General features: G+C 38.8%; 1 protein-coding gene across 6 annotated transcripts in view; it reads left to right on the plus strand.

The window, feature by feature from the left end:
* The window catches only part of MYLK3 (myosin light chain kinase 3), a 57,149-nt gene extending 49,097 nt beyond the window's left edge, over positions 1-8,052 (plus strand). For 5 of the 6 annotated variants that reach the window (XM_027513708.1, XM_027513706.1, XM_027513704.1 and 2 more), the window contains 4 exons: positions 1,109-1,237; positions 2,528-2,680; positions 3,609-3,741; positions 4,880-8,052. In XM_027513708.1, the coding sequence (XP_027369509.1) occupies positions 1,109-1,237; positions 2,528-2,680; positions 3,609-3,741; positions 4,880-4,939 (475 nt within the window). In that variant the 3' untranslated portion in view covers positions 4,940-8,052. Of the gene's footprint in view, positions 1-1,108; positions 1,238-2,527; positions 2,681-3,608; positions 3,742-4,879 lie in introns of those variants that run through there. The other variant, XM_027513707.1, reaches the window with a different exon arrangement.
* Positions 8,053-18,378: the final 10,326 nt, after the last annotated feature.

Here is an 18,378-nt window from a genome sequence, read left to right on the forward strand (position 1 = left end):
CATATAAGTGGAATCATACAGTATTTCTCTTTTTGTGACTGGCTTATTTCACTTACTGTAATGTCTTTGAGGTTCATCCAAATTACAGCATGTGTTAGAATTTTCTTTCTTTTTAAGGCTGAATGATATTCTATTGTATGTATATACCAAATTTTGTTTATCCATTAATCTGTTGATGGACACTTGGGTTGCTTTCACCTTTTGGCTAGTTTTAACTACTGCTGCCACGAATGTGGGTGTATAAATATGACTTCAAGACGCTGCTTTTAATTTTTTTTGGATATATACCCAGAAGCAGGATTCCTGGATCATATGGTAGTTCTTAAAAAAGATTTTGAAGAACTGCCACACTGTTTTCCATAGTAACTGCATCATTTTACATTTCCACTATTAAGCATTCTAATTTCATCACATCCTAGCCAGCAGTTGCTATGTTCTGTTTTTTTCTGATGGTGTGGGTATGATTTCATTGTGGTTCTGATTTGTATTTCCCTGTGGTTTTGATTTGATAATCAGTGATGCTGAGCATTTTGCCTCTTTCTATAACTCATACCATCTTCCCTTTAACCATGTTGCACAACAGAGCACTGCTCCCCACACAGCTTCTACCCAGTTTTTGCTCACTCATGTGAGTGAGTGAGTGGCTGAAAGTCAGTCAGTCATGTCTGACTCCACGGCCCCATGGACTGTAGTCCATGAAATTCTCCAGGCTAGAATCCTGGAGTGGGTAGCCTTTCCCTTCTCCAGGGGATCAAACCCAGGTCTCCCGCATTGCAGGTGGATTCTTTACCAGCTGAGCCACAAGGGAAGCCCTCATTCATGTGACCGGAGGCCAAATAAGATATATTAATCTTCCTTCCATTTCAGATTGTAAATACCTGGAGGAGGAAGACTGTGGTTTTCTTATTTTCCCCAGTGACTTAGGAAAGTCTGCATTTAGGGCCTGAGGGTGTGATGACTTCCCAGTGAACCACACGGCATGTGAGGTCTAGAAAACATGGCTGACACCAAGGGTTGAGGAGTATTTAGCTCCCAACGAGAATTAGCCTGGCATCCCCAGCTTCTCTCGGCGCTCACTCCCATTGTGCTCTGCACCCGTCCTCCCCAGATACAAGCCTCGGGAGAAGCTGAAGGTGAACTTTGGTACTCCTGAGTTCCTGGCCCCAGAAGTCGTCAATTATGAGTTTGTCTCGTTCCCGACGGACATGTGGAGTGTGGGAGTCATCACCTACATGCTGTGAGTGCCCAGGGGCCTGGTTTCCCACTGGGGATGGAGGTCATTTGTCTTAGTTTGGGTATCCTTAGAAGCAGCAAAAATCTGAGTGCCAGAAGTTTATTGGGGAGGTGTCCCCAAGAGAAACACCGAGAAGTGGGGAAGTGAAATGGGGAAGGAAGGCAACTAGCAAGCTGTGTGTTGTGGAGTCAGTTGCAGCTGTGGGTAACTGGAGTCTAATCCTGTGGGGAACAGGGGACCCACTGTGGGACCCGCTCAGAGCTAGTTCAGCTGAGGGGGGAGGGAGCTGGAGTATTTATACACTGGCTCTAATCAGTTGCTGCTAGTGGGCTGGTCCCAGAGTTATGAATTCCCTGAAACCTCCGGGTTGATAAATCAGCTTCCACTAGAGAGAGAGCCCTCTGGTGAAGAAATACAGGTGCTGCAGCACAAATGGGGCTGGAGTGCACTCAAGTGGGAAGGAGAGGGGCCGACAGAGCAGGGCTCAGCTCACGCGTCTTCTAACCTTGTCCCTCTGCTCCCCGTTTTCTCTGGGCTGAGGAAGTAGAGGTAGGACGGGCTGAGAGGAGAGCCAACCACAGACTTAACATTCTCCTCTCTCTCCAATTCTCTCAGCTATTTCCTCAGGGGCACAGCAAAATCAAGCTTTGCTCCCAGTCTTATTATTACGGTTTAACTGTTGCCTGTACTTTGAGCGTATGCTGTACCAGGTGGGGGAATATTGAGGCCCAAGGCCAGCCAGTGAGGTGGTCCTGTCTCTTTGCCCTCCTCTAGATGAGCCTAGTAAAGCCAGTTTTCCTTTGGCCTCTGAGGCCGGGGTAGTCTCAGAGACATGCCAAGCTATTTTAAAATTCAGTCAAATGTACATGACAAATGGGCATATTGGGTTGGGCCCCAGTTTACTCAGGGTAAGAGGGAATGTTGGAGAAGAAAATAGAAACCCATGCCAGTATTCTTGCCTGGGAAATCCCATGGATAGAGGAGCCTGGTGGGCTACAGTCCATGGAGTCGCAAAGAGTTGGCCACAACTGAGCGACTAAACAAGAGGGAATGCAGTGAGCATGATAAGGGACTTTTTCCAACACCCTTCCTGCCATCAATTTCCCAGTCCTTCCACTTCCTCTACTGAGTGCTGGGGATTTCTCCTATGGAGAGGCAACGGCGGGTGCTTTTCTTTCGAAACTTCTTGGTTCTGGTTAGCTTTGCTTGACCTTGTAAGAGTCTTCTCTGTTTGTCAATGTGTGTTGGCAGGTGTGGATTCCACATACTGACGGTCCTTTCTCTCCTCTGTAGACTCAGTGGTTTGTCCCCATTTCTAGGAGAAACAGACGCAGAGACCATGAATTTCATTGTGAACTGTAACTGGGATTTTGATGCTGATACCTTTGAAGGGCTGTCAGAGGAGGCCAAGGACTTTGTCTCTCGGTTGCTGGTCAAAGAGAAAAGGTACCCTTTATTGCTTATCATCCGTGATCCATTCTGATGGTGACCATCCATCTGGATGCTGTGGAAATCACGCTGTACTGGGCGGGGCTGCTGAAGTGAATGGTCCTTCTGTCCTATAGACCAGTTCTGTCCAGGATTTCTTAGTCTGCTACTTCTTTGGGAAAAAAAGTAGCAGGGAAAGGGACAAAGGAAATCAATTAAGAAACAAGTGACTAGGATCATAAAATCTAGACAGAGTTTTAGAAAGGACCATATTTACAAATCAGGCCTATTTCCATGTTATCACTTTTGATAGGCTAATGTTGAAAAAAGTTGAGATATGCAGTTGTTATTCCCCAGAATAAAAGACATAAAACCTTATTTCTTGGAGATGAAGACCTACTTACTTTTCAGTAGGTTTATCAAGGTCATGGGTTGGAGCACTGAGTTTTCCAGTACTCAAACATACGGGGATAACTACAAGCGGTAAGGCCCAAGATCTGGGCTCTGAGGTAGCTCTCGTTCCCTGGCCGTGACTGTTTTGTTTCTTCCTGACTGTGAAAAGTTATGTGTGATGAAAAATATTTCTAATTTAGAACAAGTTGACATTATTCTCTGTGAAGTTCTTTTACTTCTTGAGAGCAATTCCAGGCTCACCTGACCCCTCTTCTGTCCTGCCTCAATTCCCCAGCTCTACTGTGGGAGGTGGTAATTAATCACTGGGAAATACATCTTCCATAGAGGGCTGGGAACATTTTGCTGATGACATTCTTGTACTTTTAAGGATGGGAATTTTAGGTAGGAGGGTGTCTTTTTATATTATGTGGCATGAATCTGCCCAAATGATTAATCTCTTCCACTGACTCAGCTTCCTACCAATTGAACAGATTTTGGACAGCCAGAAAAGGCAACCCCAGCTAAAAGTCTCACCTGCTGTTTGATTTCACAGCTGCAGAATGAGTGCCACACAGTGCCTGAAACATGAGTGGCTGAATAATTTGCCTGCTAAAGCTTCAAAATCGAAAGTTCATCTTAAATCCCAACTATTGCTGCAGAAATACATGGCTCAGAGGAAATGGAAGGTATCTGTTTTTCTTTTAGTAAAAGCAGCATTTGTCTTCTTTAAATGTCCTGTGAAAGAAGTGTACTAAGTTTTTTATTTACATTTTGATTCTAAATAGATTATTTAGGGAGAAAAAAGCCTCACGTCAAAACCTATTACTTTGATTAAAAAAATGCCTCAGAACAAAAACAACTGGCATAAAAGTAGCATTTAATTCATACTTACGTGAACACTTGAAGTGACAGCATGAAGTTTGAACATATGTTCTCAATGACCATTGCAGTGAAGTGATCAGAACTAACTGCCTGTAGTTTGAGGCTGATTCCTCTACATTTCAGAAAGAGGGCCTAGGAAAGCCTAGAAGTGAAAGTGTTAGCCACTCAGTTTTGTCCGACAATTTGTGACCTCGTGGACTGTAGGCCACCAGGGTCCTCTGTCCAGAGAATCCTCCAGGCAAGAATATTGGAGTGGGTAGCCATTCCCTTCTCCAGGGGATCTTCCCAACCCAGGTACTGAACTTGAGTCTCCTGCATTGCAGGCAGATTCTTTACCATTTGAGCCATCAGGGAAGACCTATTAGGCTTTAAAAGCTTTATAATTTTGAGAACTCTTTGGAACCATGGATGTAAAATTTATCTTAAAAAAAGTTGTCCCCCAGAGAAGTGACTTTCCAATATTTTGATGTTGGCTTAGACCCTCAATAAAGCCAGCATACAAGTATATGTATACTCACACATGTGTGAAACAAAAATATTGTGACTTTTGCGCCACAGAGTATGATGAGCTCTGATATTTTCTACTCTATGATATTTGGTTTCATTAAAAATTTTCTAATCATGCTCCATGAATTTGATTTCATGACTCACTGGTGGGTTGTGAATTACAATTTAAAAAATACCATTCTAGAGTGCTCCATTTTTCACATGAAAAGGGCAGGAGAACATATTTTCTCACTTCAAACTTGCTCCAGATATGCCCCTGAAAGTCATGTGACTGTTTTACTATAGTTTTCCTAGAATCTTCTTTTCCCCTTTAGTTATCAATTTTAAACACACTCAAGTGGCTAAACTTAAGCAAGTCCTTTTATTGTTTCTTCTTTAAATAATTGGACTAAAAATATGCTTCCCTCCTCTTTTTTTTTCTCTCCCCCGCTTAAGAAACACTTCTACGTGGTGACTGCTGCCAACAGGTTAAGGAAATTTCCAACTTGTCCCTAATCCTCAACTCTGCTGCTCCTGTGGGCCTAGAAATTACTGGGACTGCTGGTGAAATCATGACTGAAGATTCTTAATAATGTGGCTTTCTACTTATTTTGTTTCAAAAATGTTACGACTGTTGCCTTCCTTGTGGATGAAAAGTGACTGTAAGAAAGTGACCTAAGAATTTTTTCTGGTTTGTAAGATCACTGAGTTGAAATGATGTGGTTACTTTTCAAGTGTACCTACTTTTGGTGATAAGTATAGGCATGCTTTAAGTCGTAGGTAGGAAAGCTCCTCAGAGAAGGCAATGACACCCCACTCCAGTACTCTTGCCTGGAAAATCCCATGGACGGAGGAGCCTGGTAGGCTGCAGTCCATGGGATCGCTAAGAGTCGGACACGACTGAGCGACTTCACTTTCACTTTTCACTTTCATGCATTGGAGAAGGAAATAGCAACCCACTCCAGTGTTCTTGCCTGGAGAATCCCAGGGACGGGGGAGCCTGGTGGGCTGCCGTCTATGGGGTCACACAGAGTCGGACATGACTGAAGTGACTTAGCATAGCATAGGAAAGCTCCTACTTTGCATATGTCAACTTTAAAGTCAGCTTACTTTGATTAAAGAGCCCAGTGGACTATCACACAGGGCATGTTAGTCAGTGTTACCTCCTCCAGTGCAAAGAATTCCTAGCATTTTGATTTGCTCAAAATTGAGCTGACATTTTGTACGACATTTGTTGCTCTAGTGTCAAGCAATGTAAATTTAGGGCAGAGATTCTCAAACTTGTTTTAGCTTGTACTCCCTTTCGAGAATCAAAACATGCAGACCTCTAGCCTCTCCTAATTCTGCCCTGTCCTGACACTGGCAGTCTCCATCCTAACCTGTCTTTCTCAGTTATGAATCTATGGTCTAGTAAGTCTGGGAACTGATATGTAATATGTGAAAAGAGAGTGCAATGGTGTTCAGCTTTCTGAGAGAAACACAGAAATGATGGATCGTGAGAAGTCAAATGAAACTGCTCTCCTGCTTTATGGGGATAGAACCGTCACTTAACTAACTTCATGAAATGAGTAACAAGGAATGCTTTATTATTCAAAAGTAAATATTCCTTTTAATTTCCTCACTGCTAACTTGATTTTCATTATATTCCCCATGACCTTCTTGGGTCAGCAGTTTTTACTTTTAGTTTGTAATTAGCCATGCAACAGTTTCACATTTTTTTGTCCCATAATACTTTTTTTTTTTTTTAAGTAGAGGACGTGGGTGTGGGGAGAAGGGCAGAAGATGGAGAGATTAATCCTCCTGATGCATTTCTTCGGTTATAATGTTCCTCGGGAACACTAACACCTGTTGGGAAGCTAAGATTTTCAGTACCGGCACAGCTCGGCCTGCTGCAAGCTGACTGGCTAGTGGATGACTATCAGAAGAGATGGCTGCTAGAAATCTCTCTTTCATGGACCAGTAACAGTGGCTTAGTAAAATGCTTTAAGGTGTTTTGAAAGCAGCCTCAGAAAGAGCTAGAGGATATCTATAGTTCTATCTATAGTATGGTTATTCTTCCCCTCCACAGTGGGGGGAATGCTATGAATCTTCTCCCCAGAAATATGGAGTCTCCCCAGTTAGTTATTCTAATCTAGAACACCACTGCCTAACAGAAATATATGAGTCAAATACATAATTTTAAAATGTCTGATAGCTTCTCTTAAAAAAAATCTGCTAAAATTAATTTCAATAATTTATTTAGCATAATATATCAAACATTTAAATATCTAATCATTATAAAAATTATTGATAAGCTATTTTATATTCTCTTTTTCATACTAAGTCTCCAAAATCTGGTGTGTATTTTATACTTAAAATACATGTCAGTTCAGATTCTAGGTTTTTATCAGACATAATTTGTATTTAGATTTCATAAAATTTACTGTGGAAAAATATATTCACATGCTCAAGTTATTCAAAGCATCTTAAATATTTTCTAGTATTTTTACATTTAATAAAAATTAGGAATTAGGAATTCAGTTTTACAGTTGCATTAACCACATTTTAAGTGCATTTAGCCACATATGGTTTGTGGCTTCTATATGATAGGACAGATCCAGGGAAAATCTAATAGTTATCAAATTTTAATTTTCCCATATATGCTGTAATTCTCTACCTAAAGAAACAACTTTTCTCCAAAGTCCCTTTGAGGGATTTGTTTAGGCCAGACCCACACAAGTGAGAGTTACTGCAGAAGTTAGCCTCCCTTATTTGAAATGTGAGGGAGTTTTTATGAAGCTTTAATTTTCTGGATATATTATTAAAAATTTTCTGGATATTTTTAGTTCTCTGCTGGTATGTACTGAACTCAAAATTTTTTTAGACTGACGCTTTGCTAGTATTAACTATTTCTAATGGGACTTTTAAATTTGAACGAACAGTCCTTAAAAACTGCTGAGAGATCCAATATAAAATAAAATTTTTTAAAAAGAAAGAGAACTGCCCAGCAGAGGAAATCTGAAAAGTAGTCATGACCCACATTTTATCTATCAGATTTAGTGGGAGTGTGAGCAAAACAGAATTTTTCACTCTTGATGAATATCAAGATGAATATCAAGTATCCAATCCAAATAAAAGTCATGCCCACACTTTCACCCAGCAATTCCATTTCTAAAAATTTATCTCTCAGCAATATTTGAACCAGTGGGCAGAGGTGTATGCAAAATGACATTTACTGTAGCAAAATGGCCCAATGAACCAACCTACATGTGATTATCAGTATGAGTTTAAATTTTGCCACATACGTATAGGAGGTTGCCTTGTAGCTGTTAAAGATAGATCTTGATGTACTGATTTTTATTATGAAAAAATTATGGAACATATATATGGTATTATCCTATTTGTGAAGACATGTTTATATATGTGTTAAAATTTTCTAGGTTATGCAAGAAACTTAACAGTGGAACGTGGAAATTGGGTGATGGGGAGAGAGGGAATTCTACTTTTCACGTTATTTCTGAATTATTCTAATTTTTTTAACAATGAGCATGTATTGCTTTTATAATTAAAAATTAGCCACCTCTTGTCAAGTGTGGACCCTGTCTTGACCCTGATTTAAGCAAATAAACAATAAAGATATTTCAGAGACATTTAGGGAAATTTAATTCTAAATTGTATATTTGATGACAGAACTTCTTTTTGTATTAATATTGTGAGGTATGATAACAGTAATGTGTTTATAATGTGGATTAAATGACTTCAAGAAAAAGGGAGATATAGTGAAGCAAGTGTGGCAAAATCTTAACTGTTGGGTTTGGGTAGTCAGTATGGGCTATCAGTGTATTTTCCTCTAGTAAAGGGACATACATTTGTTGTATACATTTGAAAACTTTCATGATAAAGCATTTTTTAATCAGTTAAATAAGCCAAGAGGAGCTGTTAAAGAAATGAGCTTCCAAAAATCTTTATAACAGCACTGGAATATATGAACCCACTAAGTAGAAAGCTTCCATTGCTGGGGAAAGAATGTGTTGAAAAATTGTAAAGGATTCCAGCTCCAGGAGAGCATTTGAACAAGACTATGTTAAGGCAATTCCCCTACCCCACAACTATTAGGTTGGTGCAAACGTAATTGCTATCTTAGATCGTGAATTTTAAATCATTTTAATTAGACTCAAACATATCTTTATTAATCAAAATAGGAACCATTACAAGCAACACATTTTTGCCAACAAGAAATAAATGTTTGTTTATTCCTGGAGCACAGAAGTCCATGCTTCGGGATTCAACGGGAAAGCATCTTCTGCCTCCTGATGGTTGTGGAAGTGTTTTCCCTGCAAAAAATTGTTGAGATGCTTGATGTAGTGGTAGTCAGTTGGCGAGAGACCAGGTAAATATGGCAGATGAGGCAAAACTTCATAGCCCAATTCATTCAATTTTTTTTTAGTTAATTTATTTTTTATTGAAGGATAATCACTTTACAGAATTTCGTAGTTTTCTGCCGGACCTCAACATGAATCAGCCATAGGTATACATATATTCCCTCCCTTTTGAACCTCCCTCCCATCTCCCTGCCCATGCCACCCCTCTAGGGTGGTACAGAGCCCCTGTTTGAGTTTCCTGAGCCATACAGCAAATTCCCATTGGTGATCTATTTTACATATGGTAATGTAAGTTTCCATGTCTTTTCATACATCTCACCCTCTCCTCCCCTCTCCCCATGGCCATAAGTCTATTCTCTATGTCTGTTTCTCCACTATTGCCCTGTAAATAAATTCTTCAGTACCATTTTTCTAGATTCTGTAAATATGAATTAGAATATGATATTTCTCTTTCTCTTTCTGATTTACTTCACTCTGTATAATAGGTTCTAGGTTCATCCAACTCATCAGAACTGACTCAAATGCATTCCTTTTTATGGCTGAGTAATATTCCATTGTGTATATGTACCACAACTTCTTTATCCATTCATCTGTTGATGGACATCTAGGTTGCTTCCATGTTCTAGCTATTGTAAATAGTGCTGTAATGAACAATGGGGTTCATGCGTCTTTTTCAATCTTGGTATCCTTAGGGTATATGCCTAAGAGTGGGATTGCTAGGTTATATGGTGATTGTATTCCTAGTTTTTTTAAGGAATCTCCATACCATCTTCCATGGTGGCTGTATCAATTTACATTCCCACCAACAGTGAAAGAGTGTTCCCTTTTCTCTACACCTTCTCCAGAATTTATGTTTGTAGACATTTTGATGATGGCCATTCTACCCATGTGAGGTGATATCTCATTGTGGTTTTGATTTGCATTCTCTAATAATGAGCAACGTTGAGCATCTTTTCATGTGTTTGTTAGCCATCTGTAAGTCTTTGGAGAAATGTCTGTTTAGGTCTTTTTCCCACTTTTGGATTGGGTTGTTTGTTTTTCTGGCGTTGAGTTGTATGAGCTGCTTGTATATTTTGGAAATTAATCCTTTGTCAGTTGTTTCATTTGCTATTATTTTCTCCCAATCTGAGGGTTGTCGTTTCACCTTGCTTAGAGTTTTCTTTGCTGTGCAAAAGCTTTTAAGTTTAATCAGGTCCCACTTGTTTACTTTTCTTTTTATTTCCATTATTCTAGGAGGTGGGTCATAGAGGATCTTGCCTTGATTTATGTCATCGAGTGTTCTGCCTATATTTTCCTCTAGGAGTCTTATAGTTTCTGGTCTTACATTTAGATCTTTAATCCATTTTGAGTTTATCTTTGTGTATGGTGTTAGGAAGTGTTCGAATTTTATTCTTTTACATGTAGCTGTCCAGTTTTCCCAGCACCATTTATGAAAAGGCTGTCTTTGCCCCATTGTATATTCTTGCCTCCTTCATCAAAAATAAGGTACCCATACGTGCATGAGTTTATTCCTGGGCTTTCTATCTTGTTCTATTGGTCTATGTTTCTGATTTTGTGCCAGTACCATACTGTCTTGATGACTGTAGCTTTGTAGTATAATCTGAAGTCAGGAAGATTGATTCCTCCAGCTCCATTCTTCTTTCCCAAGACTGCTTTGGCTATTTGGGGTCTTTTGTGTTTCCATATGGATTGTGAAAATTTTTGTTCTAGTTCTGTGAAAAATGCAATTGGTAATTTGACAGGGATAGCATTGAATCTGTAGATTGCATTTGGTAGTATAGTTTTCACAATATTGATTCTTCCTACCCAGGAACATGGAATATCTCTCCATCTGTTTATGTCATCTTTGATTTCTTCCATTAGTGTCTTATAATTTTCTATGTACAGTTCTTTTGTCTCCTTAGGTAAGTTTATTCCTAGATATTTAATTCTTTTTGTTGCAATGATTAATGGGATTGATTCCTTAATTTCTCTGATTTTTCATTGTCAGTATATAGAAATGCAAGTGATTTCTGTGTATTGATTTTGTATCCTGCAACTTTGCTAAATTCACTGATTAGCTCTAATAATTTTCTGATACTATCTTTAGGGTTTTCTATGTATAATATCATGTCATCTGCAAACAGTGAGAGCTTTACTTCTTTCCCAATCTGGAGTCCTTTTGTTTCTTTTTCTTCTCTGATTGCTGTAGCTAGGACTTCCAGAACTATAGAGGTGGAAGTGGTTGAATAATAGTGGTGAACATGGACATCCTTGTCTTGTTCCTGATCTTAGGGGGAATGCTTTCAGTTTTTCACCACTGAGAATAATGTTTGCTGTAGGTTTATCATGTATGGCCTTTACTATGTTGAAGTAGGTTCCTTCTATGCCCTTTTTTTCTGAAGAGTTTTAATCATAAATGGGTGCTGGGAGTTTTGTCAAAGACTTTTTCTGCATCTATTATCATATGATTTTTGTCTTTCAATTTGTTAACATGATGTATCACATTGATTGATTTATATATATTGAAGAATCCTTGCATCCCTGGAATAAACCCAACTTGATCATGGTATATGAGCTCTTTGATGTGTTGCTGAATTCTGTTTGCTAAAATTTCGTTGAGGATTTTTACATCTATGTTCATCAGTGGTATTGGCCTGTAGTTTTCTTTTTTTGTCTTGTCTTTGTCTGGTTTTGGTATCAGGGTGATGATGGCCTCATAGAATGAATTTGGAAGTGTCCTTCCTCTGCAGTTTTTTGAAAGAGTTTTAGAAGGATAGACATTAGATCTTCTCTAAATGTTTGATAGAATTCTCCTGTGAAGTTATCTGGTCCTGGGCTTTTGGTTTTTGGGAGATTTTTTATCACAGCTTCAATTTCAGTGCTTGTAATTGTGTTGCCCATAATTTCTATTTCTTCCTGGTTCAGTCTTGGAAGATTGAACTTTTCTAAGAATCTGTTCATTTCTTCCAGGTTATCTATTTCATTGCCATATAGTTGTTCATAATAGTCTCTTATAATCCTTTGTATTTCTGCATTGTCTAATGTAACCTCTTCTTCATTTCTTATTTTGTTGATTTGATTCTTCTCTTTTTTTTTCCTTGATGAGTCTGGCTAAAAGTTTGTCAATTTTGTTTATCTTCTCAAAGAACCATCTTTTAGTTTTATTAATCTTTACTATTGTGTCTTTCATTTCTTTTTCATCTATTTCTGCTTGGATCTTTATGATTTCTTTCCCTCTACTAATTTTGGGGCTTTTTTGTTCTTTTTCCAGTTGTTTGAGGTGTGAAGTTAGGTTGTCTATTCAATGTTTTTCTTGTTTTTTGAAATAGAGTTGTATTGCTGTAAACTTCCCTCTTAGAACTGCTTTTGCTGCATCCCACAGGTTTTGAGTTGTGTTTTCATTGTCATTTGTTTCTAGAATTTTTTTTATTTCCCTTTTGCTTTCTTCAGTAACCTGTTGGTTATTTAGAAATGTGTTGTTTAATCTCCAGGTATTTGTGTTTCTTACAGTTTTTTTCTTGTAATTGATAGCTAGTCTCATAGCATTGTGGTTGGAGAAGATGCCTGATACAATTTCAATTTTCTTAAATTTACTGAGGTTTGATTTGTGACCCAAGATGTGGTCTATCCTGGAGAATGTTCCATGTGCACTTGAGAAGAATGTGTACTCTTCTGCATTTGGGTGGAATGTCCTGAAGATATCAAGGAGATCCAGCTCATCTAATGTATCATTTAAGTTGTGTTTCCTTATTAATTTTCTGTTTTGATGATCTGTCCATTGGTGTGCATAAGGTGTTAAAGTCTTCTACTCTTACTGTGTTACTGTCAATTTCTCCTTTTATGTCTGTTAGTGTTTGTCTTATATTTTGAGGTGCTCCTATGGTGGGTGCACATAGATATTTACAATTGTTATGGGTTCCTCTCGGATTGATCCCTTGATCATTATGTAGTGTCCTTCCTTATCTCTTGTAATCTTCTTTAAGGTGTATTTTGTCTGATATGAAGATTGCTCCTCCAGCTTTCTTTCGCTTTCCATTTGCATGGAATATATTTTCCATCCTCTCACTTTCAGTCTATATGTGTCTTCAGGTCTGAAGTGGGTTTCTTGTAGACAGCACATATAAATGGGTCTTGTTTCTGTATCCATTCAGCCAGCCTGTGTCTTTTGGTTAGCACATTTAATCCATTTACATTTAAAGTAATTATTGATATATATGTTCCTGTTGCCATTTTCTTAATCGTATGGGGTACTTTTGTAGATGTTTTTTCTTCTCTTGTATTTCTTGACTATATAAGTCCCTTTAACATTTGTTGTAAAGCTGGTTTGGTTTGAATTCTCTTAACTTTTGTTTGTCTGAAAAGCTTTTTATTTCTCCATCAATTTTGAATGAGATCCTTGCCAGGTACAGTAATCTTGGGTGTAGATTTTTCCCTTTAAGTATTTTAAATATATTCTGCCATTCCCTTCTGGCCTGCATTCCCTCTTTCTGCTAAGAGATTAGCTATTAAGCGTATAGAATTTTCCTTGTCTGTTACTTTTTGCTTCTCTCTTGCTGCTTTTAATATTCTTTCTTTGTGTTTGGTCTTTGTTTGACAGTAAGTGTCTTGGTGTGCTTCTCCATGGGTTTATCCTGTATGGGACTCTTTGTGCCTCTTGATCGACTATTTTCTTTTCCATGTTGGGGAAATTTTCAACTATAATCTCTTCAAAATTTTCTCATACCCTTTCTTTTTCTCTTCTTCCTCTGGGACTCCTATAATTCTAATGTTGGTGCGTTTGATATTGTCCCAGAGGTCTCTGAGGCTATCCTTAGTTTTTTTCATTCTTTTTACTTTATTCTGCCCTGCAGAAGTTATTTCCACCATTTAATCTTCCAGCTCAATGATTCATTCTTCTGCTTCAGATATTCTGCTATTGATTCCTTCTAGAGTATTTTTAATTTCAGTAATTGTGTTGCTTGTCTCTGTATGTTTATTCTTTAATTCTTCCAGGTCTTTGTTCGTTGATTCTTACATTTTCTCCATTTTGTTTTCAAGATTTTTGATCATCTTTACTATTTACTATTATTATTCTGAATTCTTTTTCAGGTAGTTTGCCTATTTCCTCTTCATTTATTTGGACTTCTGTGTTTATAGTTTGTTCCTTTATTTGTGTAGTATTTCTCTGCCTTTTCTTTCTTTTTTTTTAAACTTACTGTGTTGGAGGTCTCCTTTTCCCAGGCTTCAAGGAAAGTTGGATTCTTTCCTTGAGGAAATTCTATCTTCCTTTCTTTCTTTCTTCCTTTTGGTTTCTGCCCTCCTAAGGTTGGTTCAGTGGTTTGTGGAAGGCTGGCAGGCCACAGTCTACAGGGTCGCAAAGAGTTGGACATGCCCAAAGCGACCCTGTGTACATAGACACAAGACTTTTTTTGCCTTTGGCAGCTCTGCCCCAGTGAGAGTTGAGCATGAAGGTGGTGTGCCTGCTCGGCTTGCAGGAACCCTGGTGGCACAAAGTGTGCAGGCACGTGGACTGCCTCCAGCATAGGAGTTATGGCCATCAGAGTCTTTTTTCAAGCCTCTTGTAGCTGGTGATCAGAAGGCCTCTTTGCCAGTCTTTTTCCATAGCTCTACCCATTCAGGCACTTAGAAAGCTCCCTTACCTGGGGCCCTTCTCTGTTGTTCAGCACGTCAGGCACATAGAGGGGTCCCCCTGGCTGGGGTCCTACTCTGTAGTTCAGTGCATCAGGCGTTTGATGGGCCAGCCTCTCTATTGTTCAGCTACCAATGCTGGAATGTGGGGAGAGAGAGGCTATGGTGGTGGATCCACCCCCTACACATGACTCAGCAGTATCACCTTGCTTCCATGGCTGCCGGCTTTCCTCCACTGGCATTTCCCACCATAATCTCCTCCATCACATCCCCTCAATCCCTCTATCCAGTCAACAACAGCCCTCAGCCTGGGATTGTACCACAATCCGTAAACTCCAGCTCCCAGCCACTGCACCTTCCAGGGGACTAGCGTTCCTGTCTGGGGTATATATGGCTGGGGCAAGGACTATCTGATTCTCATTCCATTTAGGCGGCCACAGATCAACTGTTTCACTCTCAGCCTTAAATGTTTCTCTTCTGACTCAGACAATTGCCCTGATGTGGGGATTGGACCCCTGCTTTAGTTCCCCCACCTGCTGAGGGCAGGTCCAGTCCTACTAACACTTCCATTTTCCCCCTAGTTCCTTCATCCTACTGAGTTTTTCGTGGTTCTATATATTTTTTTCCACTGGTCAGGTACTCCTGTCCACTCTCAGCTGGTGGTCTGCATGCACTTCTGTGTATGAAGGTGTACTCCTGATGTATCCGTGGAGAGAGATGTACTCCATGTCCACCTACTCCTCTGTCCTCTTGTTCTCGGTCTTGTTCAGTTTTTGAAGTGTTGGTCGTGTGATGTGCAGTGGGCCATTGTTGTGGAGAAGAATTGGGTCCTTTCTGTTGACCAATGTCAGCTGCAGTGTTGCAGTTTTTGGTGCATCTCATCGACCTGCTTCTCAGATGTAATGGTTTTGCTGGGATTCAAACAGTTGTAGTGGATCAGACTGGCAGCAGACCACCAATCAGTGACCATGAGCATTTTTTGGTGCAAGTTTGGCTTTGGAGCTCCTTCTTGGTCCAACCACTGAGCTGATCGTCACTGGATATCATATAAAATCCACTTTTTGTGGCATGCCACAATCCAATTGAGAAATGGTTCATTATTGTTGCACAGAATAAGAGAAAATGACAGTTCAAAATAATGATTTTTATTTGTGGTTAGCGCATCAGGCACCCACCTATTGAGCTTTTTCACCTTTCCAATTTGCTTTAAATGCTGAATGACCATAGAATGGTCGGTGTTGAATTCTTCAGCAACTTCTTGTGTAGTTCTAAGGGGATCAGCTTCAATGATGGCTGTCAACTGGTGATTGTCAACTTCCAATGGCCAGCCACTATGCTCTTCATCTTCAAGGCTCTCGTCTCCTTTGCAAAATTTCTTCAACCACCACTGCACTGTATGTTCCTTAGCAGTTCCTGGGCCAAATGCGTTGTTGATGTTGCAGGTTATCTCCACTGCTTTAAAACCCATTTTGAACTCGGGTAAGAAAATTGCTCAAATTTGCTTTTTGTCTAACATCATTTCCATAATTGAAAATAAACATAAAATAAACAGCAAGTAGTGTCATTAGCAAAAAAAAAAAAAGCAAGAAATGTGCATTAAAATAATGTGTACATAACCACATTTATTTAAGAATGTATTCCAATATCAAACAGCAAAATTTCAACAATTAAAAAAACGCAATTACTTTTGCACCAACCTAATAGTTGAAAGGTGATTCATTTTGATGTATGGCAGAAACCAACACAAAGTTGTAAAGCAATTATCCTTCAATTAAAAATGAATTAAAAAAAGAAAACAAAACAAATAACCAAGAACTTATTCTTGGTTTGATTATCCTATTCTACCAGATAATCAAAATAATTACCATTATTTGCTTTTAAGGCATAAGAAAGGTCACAAATAGAACTAAGATTTACTCTCATGAAATTAACAGCGAAAAGGCAACCTTAGGAACGGGAGAAAATATTTGCAATCATTTTTTAAATAGAGGCTTAATATTTACACTATATAAAGAACAACTCAACAGCAACAAAAATCCATAGTAAAAAATAGACAAGGATTTCAACAGACATTTTTCTAAGTGGCCAATAAGCTCATGAAAAAGTGCTCACTAATCATCAGGGGAATGCAAATCAAAACCACAGTGAGATACCAACTCATACCAATTTAGGATGGCCACTGACCAAAAAAGAAAAAAAGGCAGAAAATAAGTGTTGGCAAGCATGTGGAGAAATCGGAACTCTTGCGCACTGTTGGTGGGAATGTAATATGATGCAGTTGCTATGGAAAACAGTATGGTGGTTCCTCAAAAATTTTTAAATAGAATTATCATACGACCTAGCAATGTCACTTCTGGGTAAATGCCCAGAAGAATAGAAAGCAGGGTCTCCAAGAAACACTATATATACACACACACACACACGTCTATAGCAGCACTATCACAACAGCCAAGAGATGAAAGCAACCTACATGTTCATTGACAGATAATTGGATAAACACAGTGTGGTATATCCACACAAGGGAAAATTATTCAGCCTCAAAAAGGAAAGAAATTCTGACATATGCCACAATATGGAGGAACCTCAAGGACATTATGCTCAGTGAAAAAAACACACACAAAAATACTGTATAATTCCACTTCGATGAAGTATCTAGCTAGATCAGTCAAATTCAGAGGTAGAATGGTGGTTGTCTGAGGCTGAGGGAGGGAGGAATGGGAGTTGTTAATGGGTTTCATGAGTAGAGTCAGCTTTATGGGGTGAAGAGTTCTGGAGATCACATAACATGAATGTACTAAACACTACTGTTTTTTAGTCACTAAATTGCATCTGACTCTTGTGTGACCCGTGGACTGCAGTCCAACATGCTCCTCTGTCCATGGGATTTCCCAGGCAAGAATACTGGAAGGGGCTGCCTTCCTTCTCCAGGGGATCTTCCACACCCGGGGATCGAAACTGTATCACCTGCATTGGCAGGCAGATCCTTCACCACTGAGCCACCGGGGAAGCACTACAGCATTGCTGACTATATTGACTTAACTGTTAAGAGAGTAAACTACGTATGTATTTTACCACAATTTATTTTAAAATGAGTGTGCTTTCATTTGGATGCAAAGCTAGAATTTAAATCTTGGCACCAAAACCAGATTGCATACCTTCTTAAAATAAATGAGGAAAAGACTCACCCATTTTAGATCAAAGTAATAACAGAAGTACTATTTAGTGAATGCCTTCTAAGTATCACACACTTTACAAACATTACCTTCAATTCTCACAAAGTAGATAATATATTTATTTTTTAAACAAGGAAACTGAAGTTCAGTAAGGTTGTGAAATTTCCTTAGGCTCTCAGTGGCAAAGTCAGAATTTAAACATAACTGCATATGGTCCCAAAGCTCACATTCATTCCCATCTACCACAGGGCTGTGGGATATTATACCTGTTTTGGGATCATTTGATTATGGCCTTCAACCACAACAGCTTGCTAAGTGTTTAGAATTAAAAGGGGCTGGGGAAAAAATCACTCCTTTAGCTACTTCTGTTCTATGTAGCAGGTATTATACCTTATTTATAGCAAATAGAAAGCAACAACCATTATTACTGATACCATCCTAAATAGCTTTAAACAATTGAGATGCAATCACTTTATTGCATTCTTCATGGAAATATTTACTTAGATCATGTGTTCTTAATTTTAGTTAAAATCACATCTGGCATAATGCCTTAGAACTGCTAGCAACTTATCTTCCCAGTCCTTTTCCGTAGTTGTAAAATAAGTAGTATTTAGTAAGGTTATATTTTTCAGTATGTAGATAGCAAAGAAAATATATCTTGGTCTCTCTTTTTTAAAGTATAATTGACTTACAATATATATGTTTCAGGTGTACAATATAGTGACGATATGTCTATACATTATGAAATGACACCAGTCTAGTTACCATTCGTCATCATACAGTGATTACATTATTGACCGTACTCCTTATG

Source organism: Bos indicus x Bos taurus, chromosome 18, assembly GCF_003369695.1.
Source record: "Bos indicus x Bos taurus breed Angus x Brahman F1 hybrid chromosome 18, Bos_hybrid_MaternalHap_v2.0, whole genome shotgun sequence".
Taxonomy (NCBI): domain Eukaryota; kingdom Metazoa; phylum Chordata; class Mammalia; order Artiodactyla; family Bovidae; genus Bos; species Bos indicus x Bos taurus.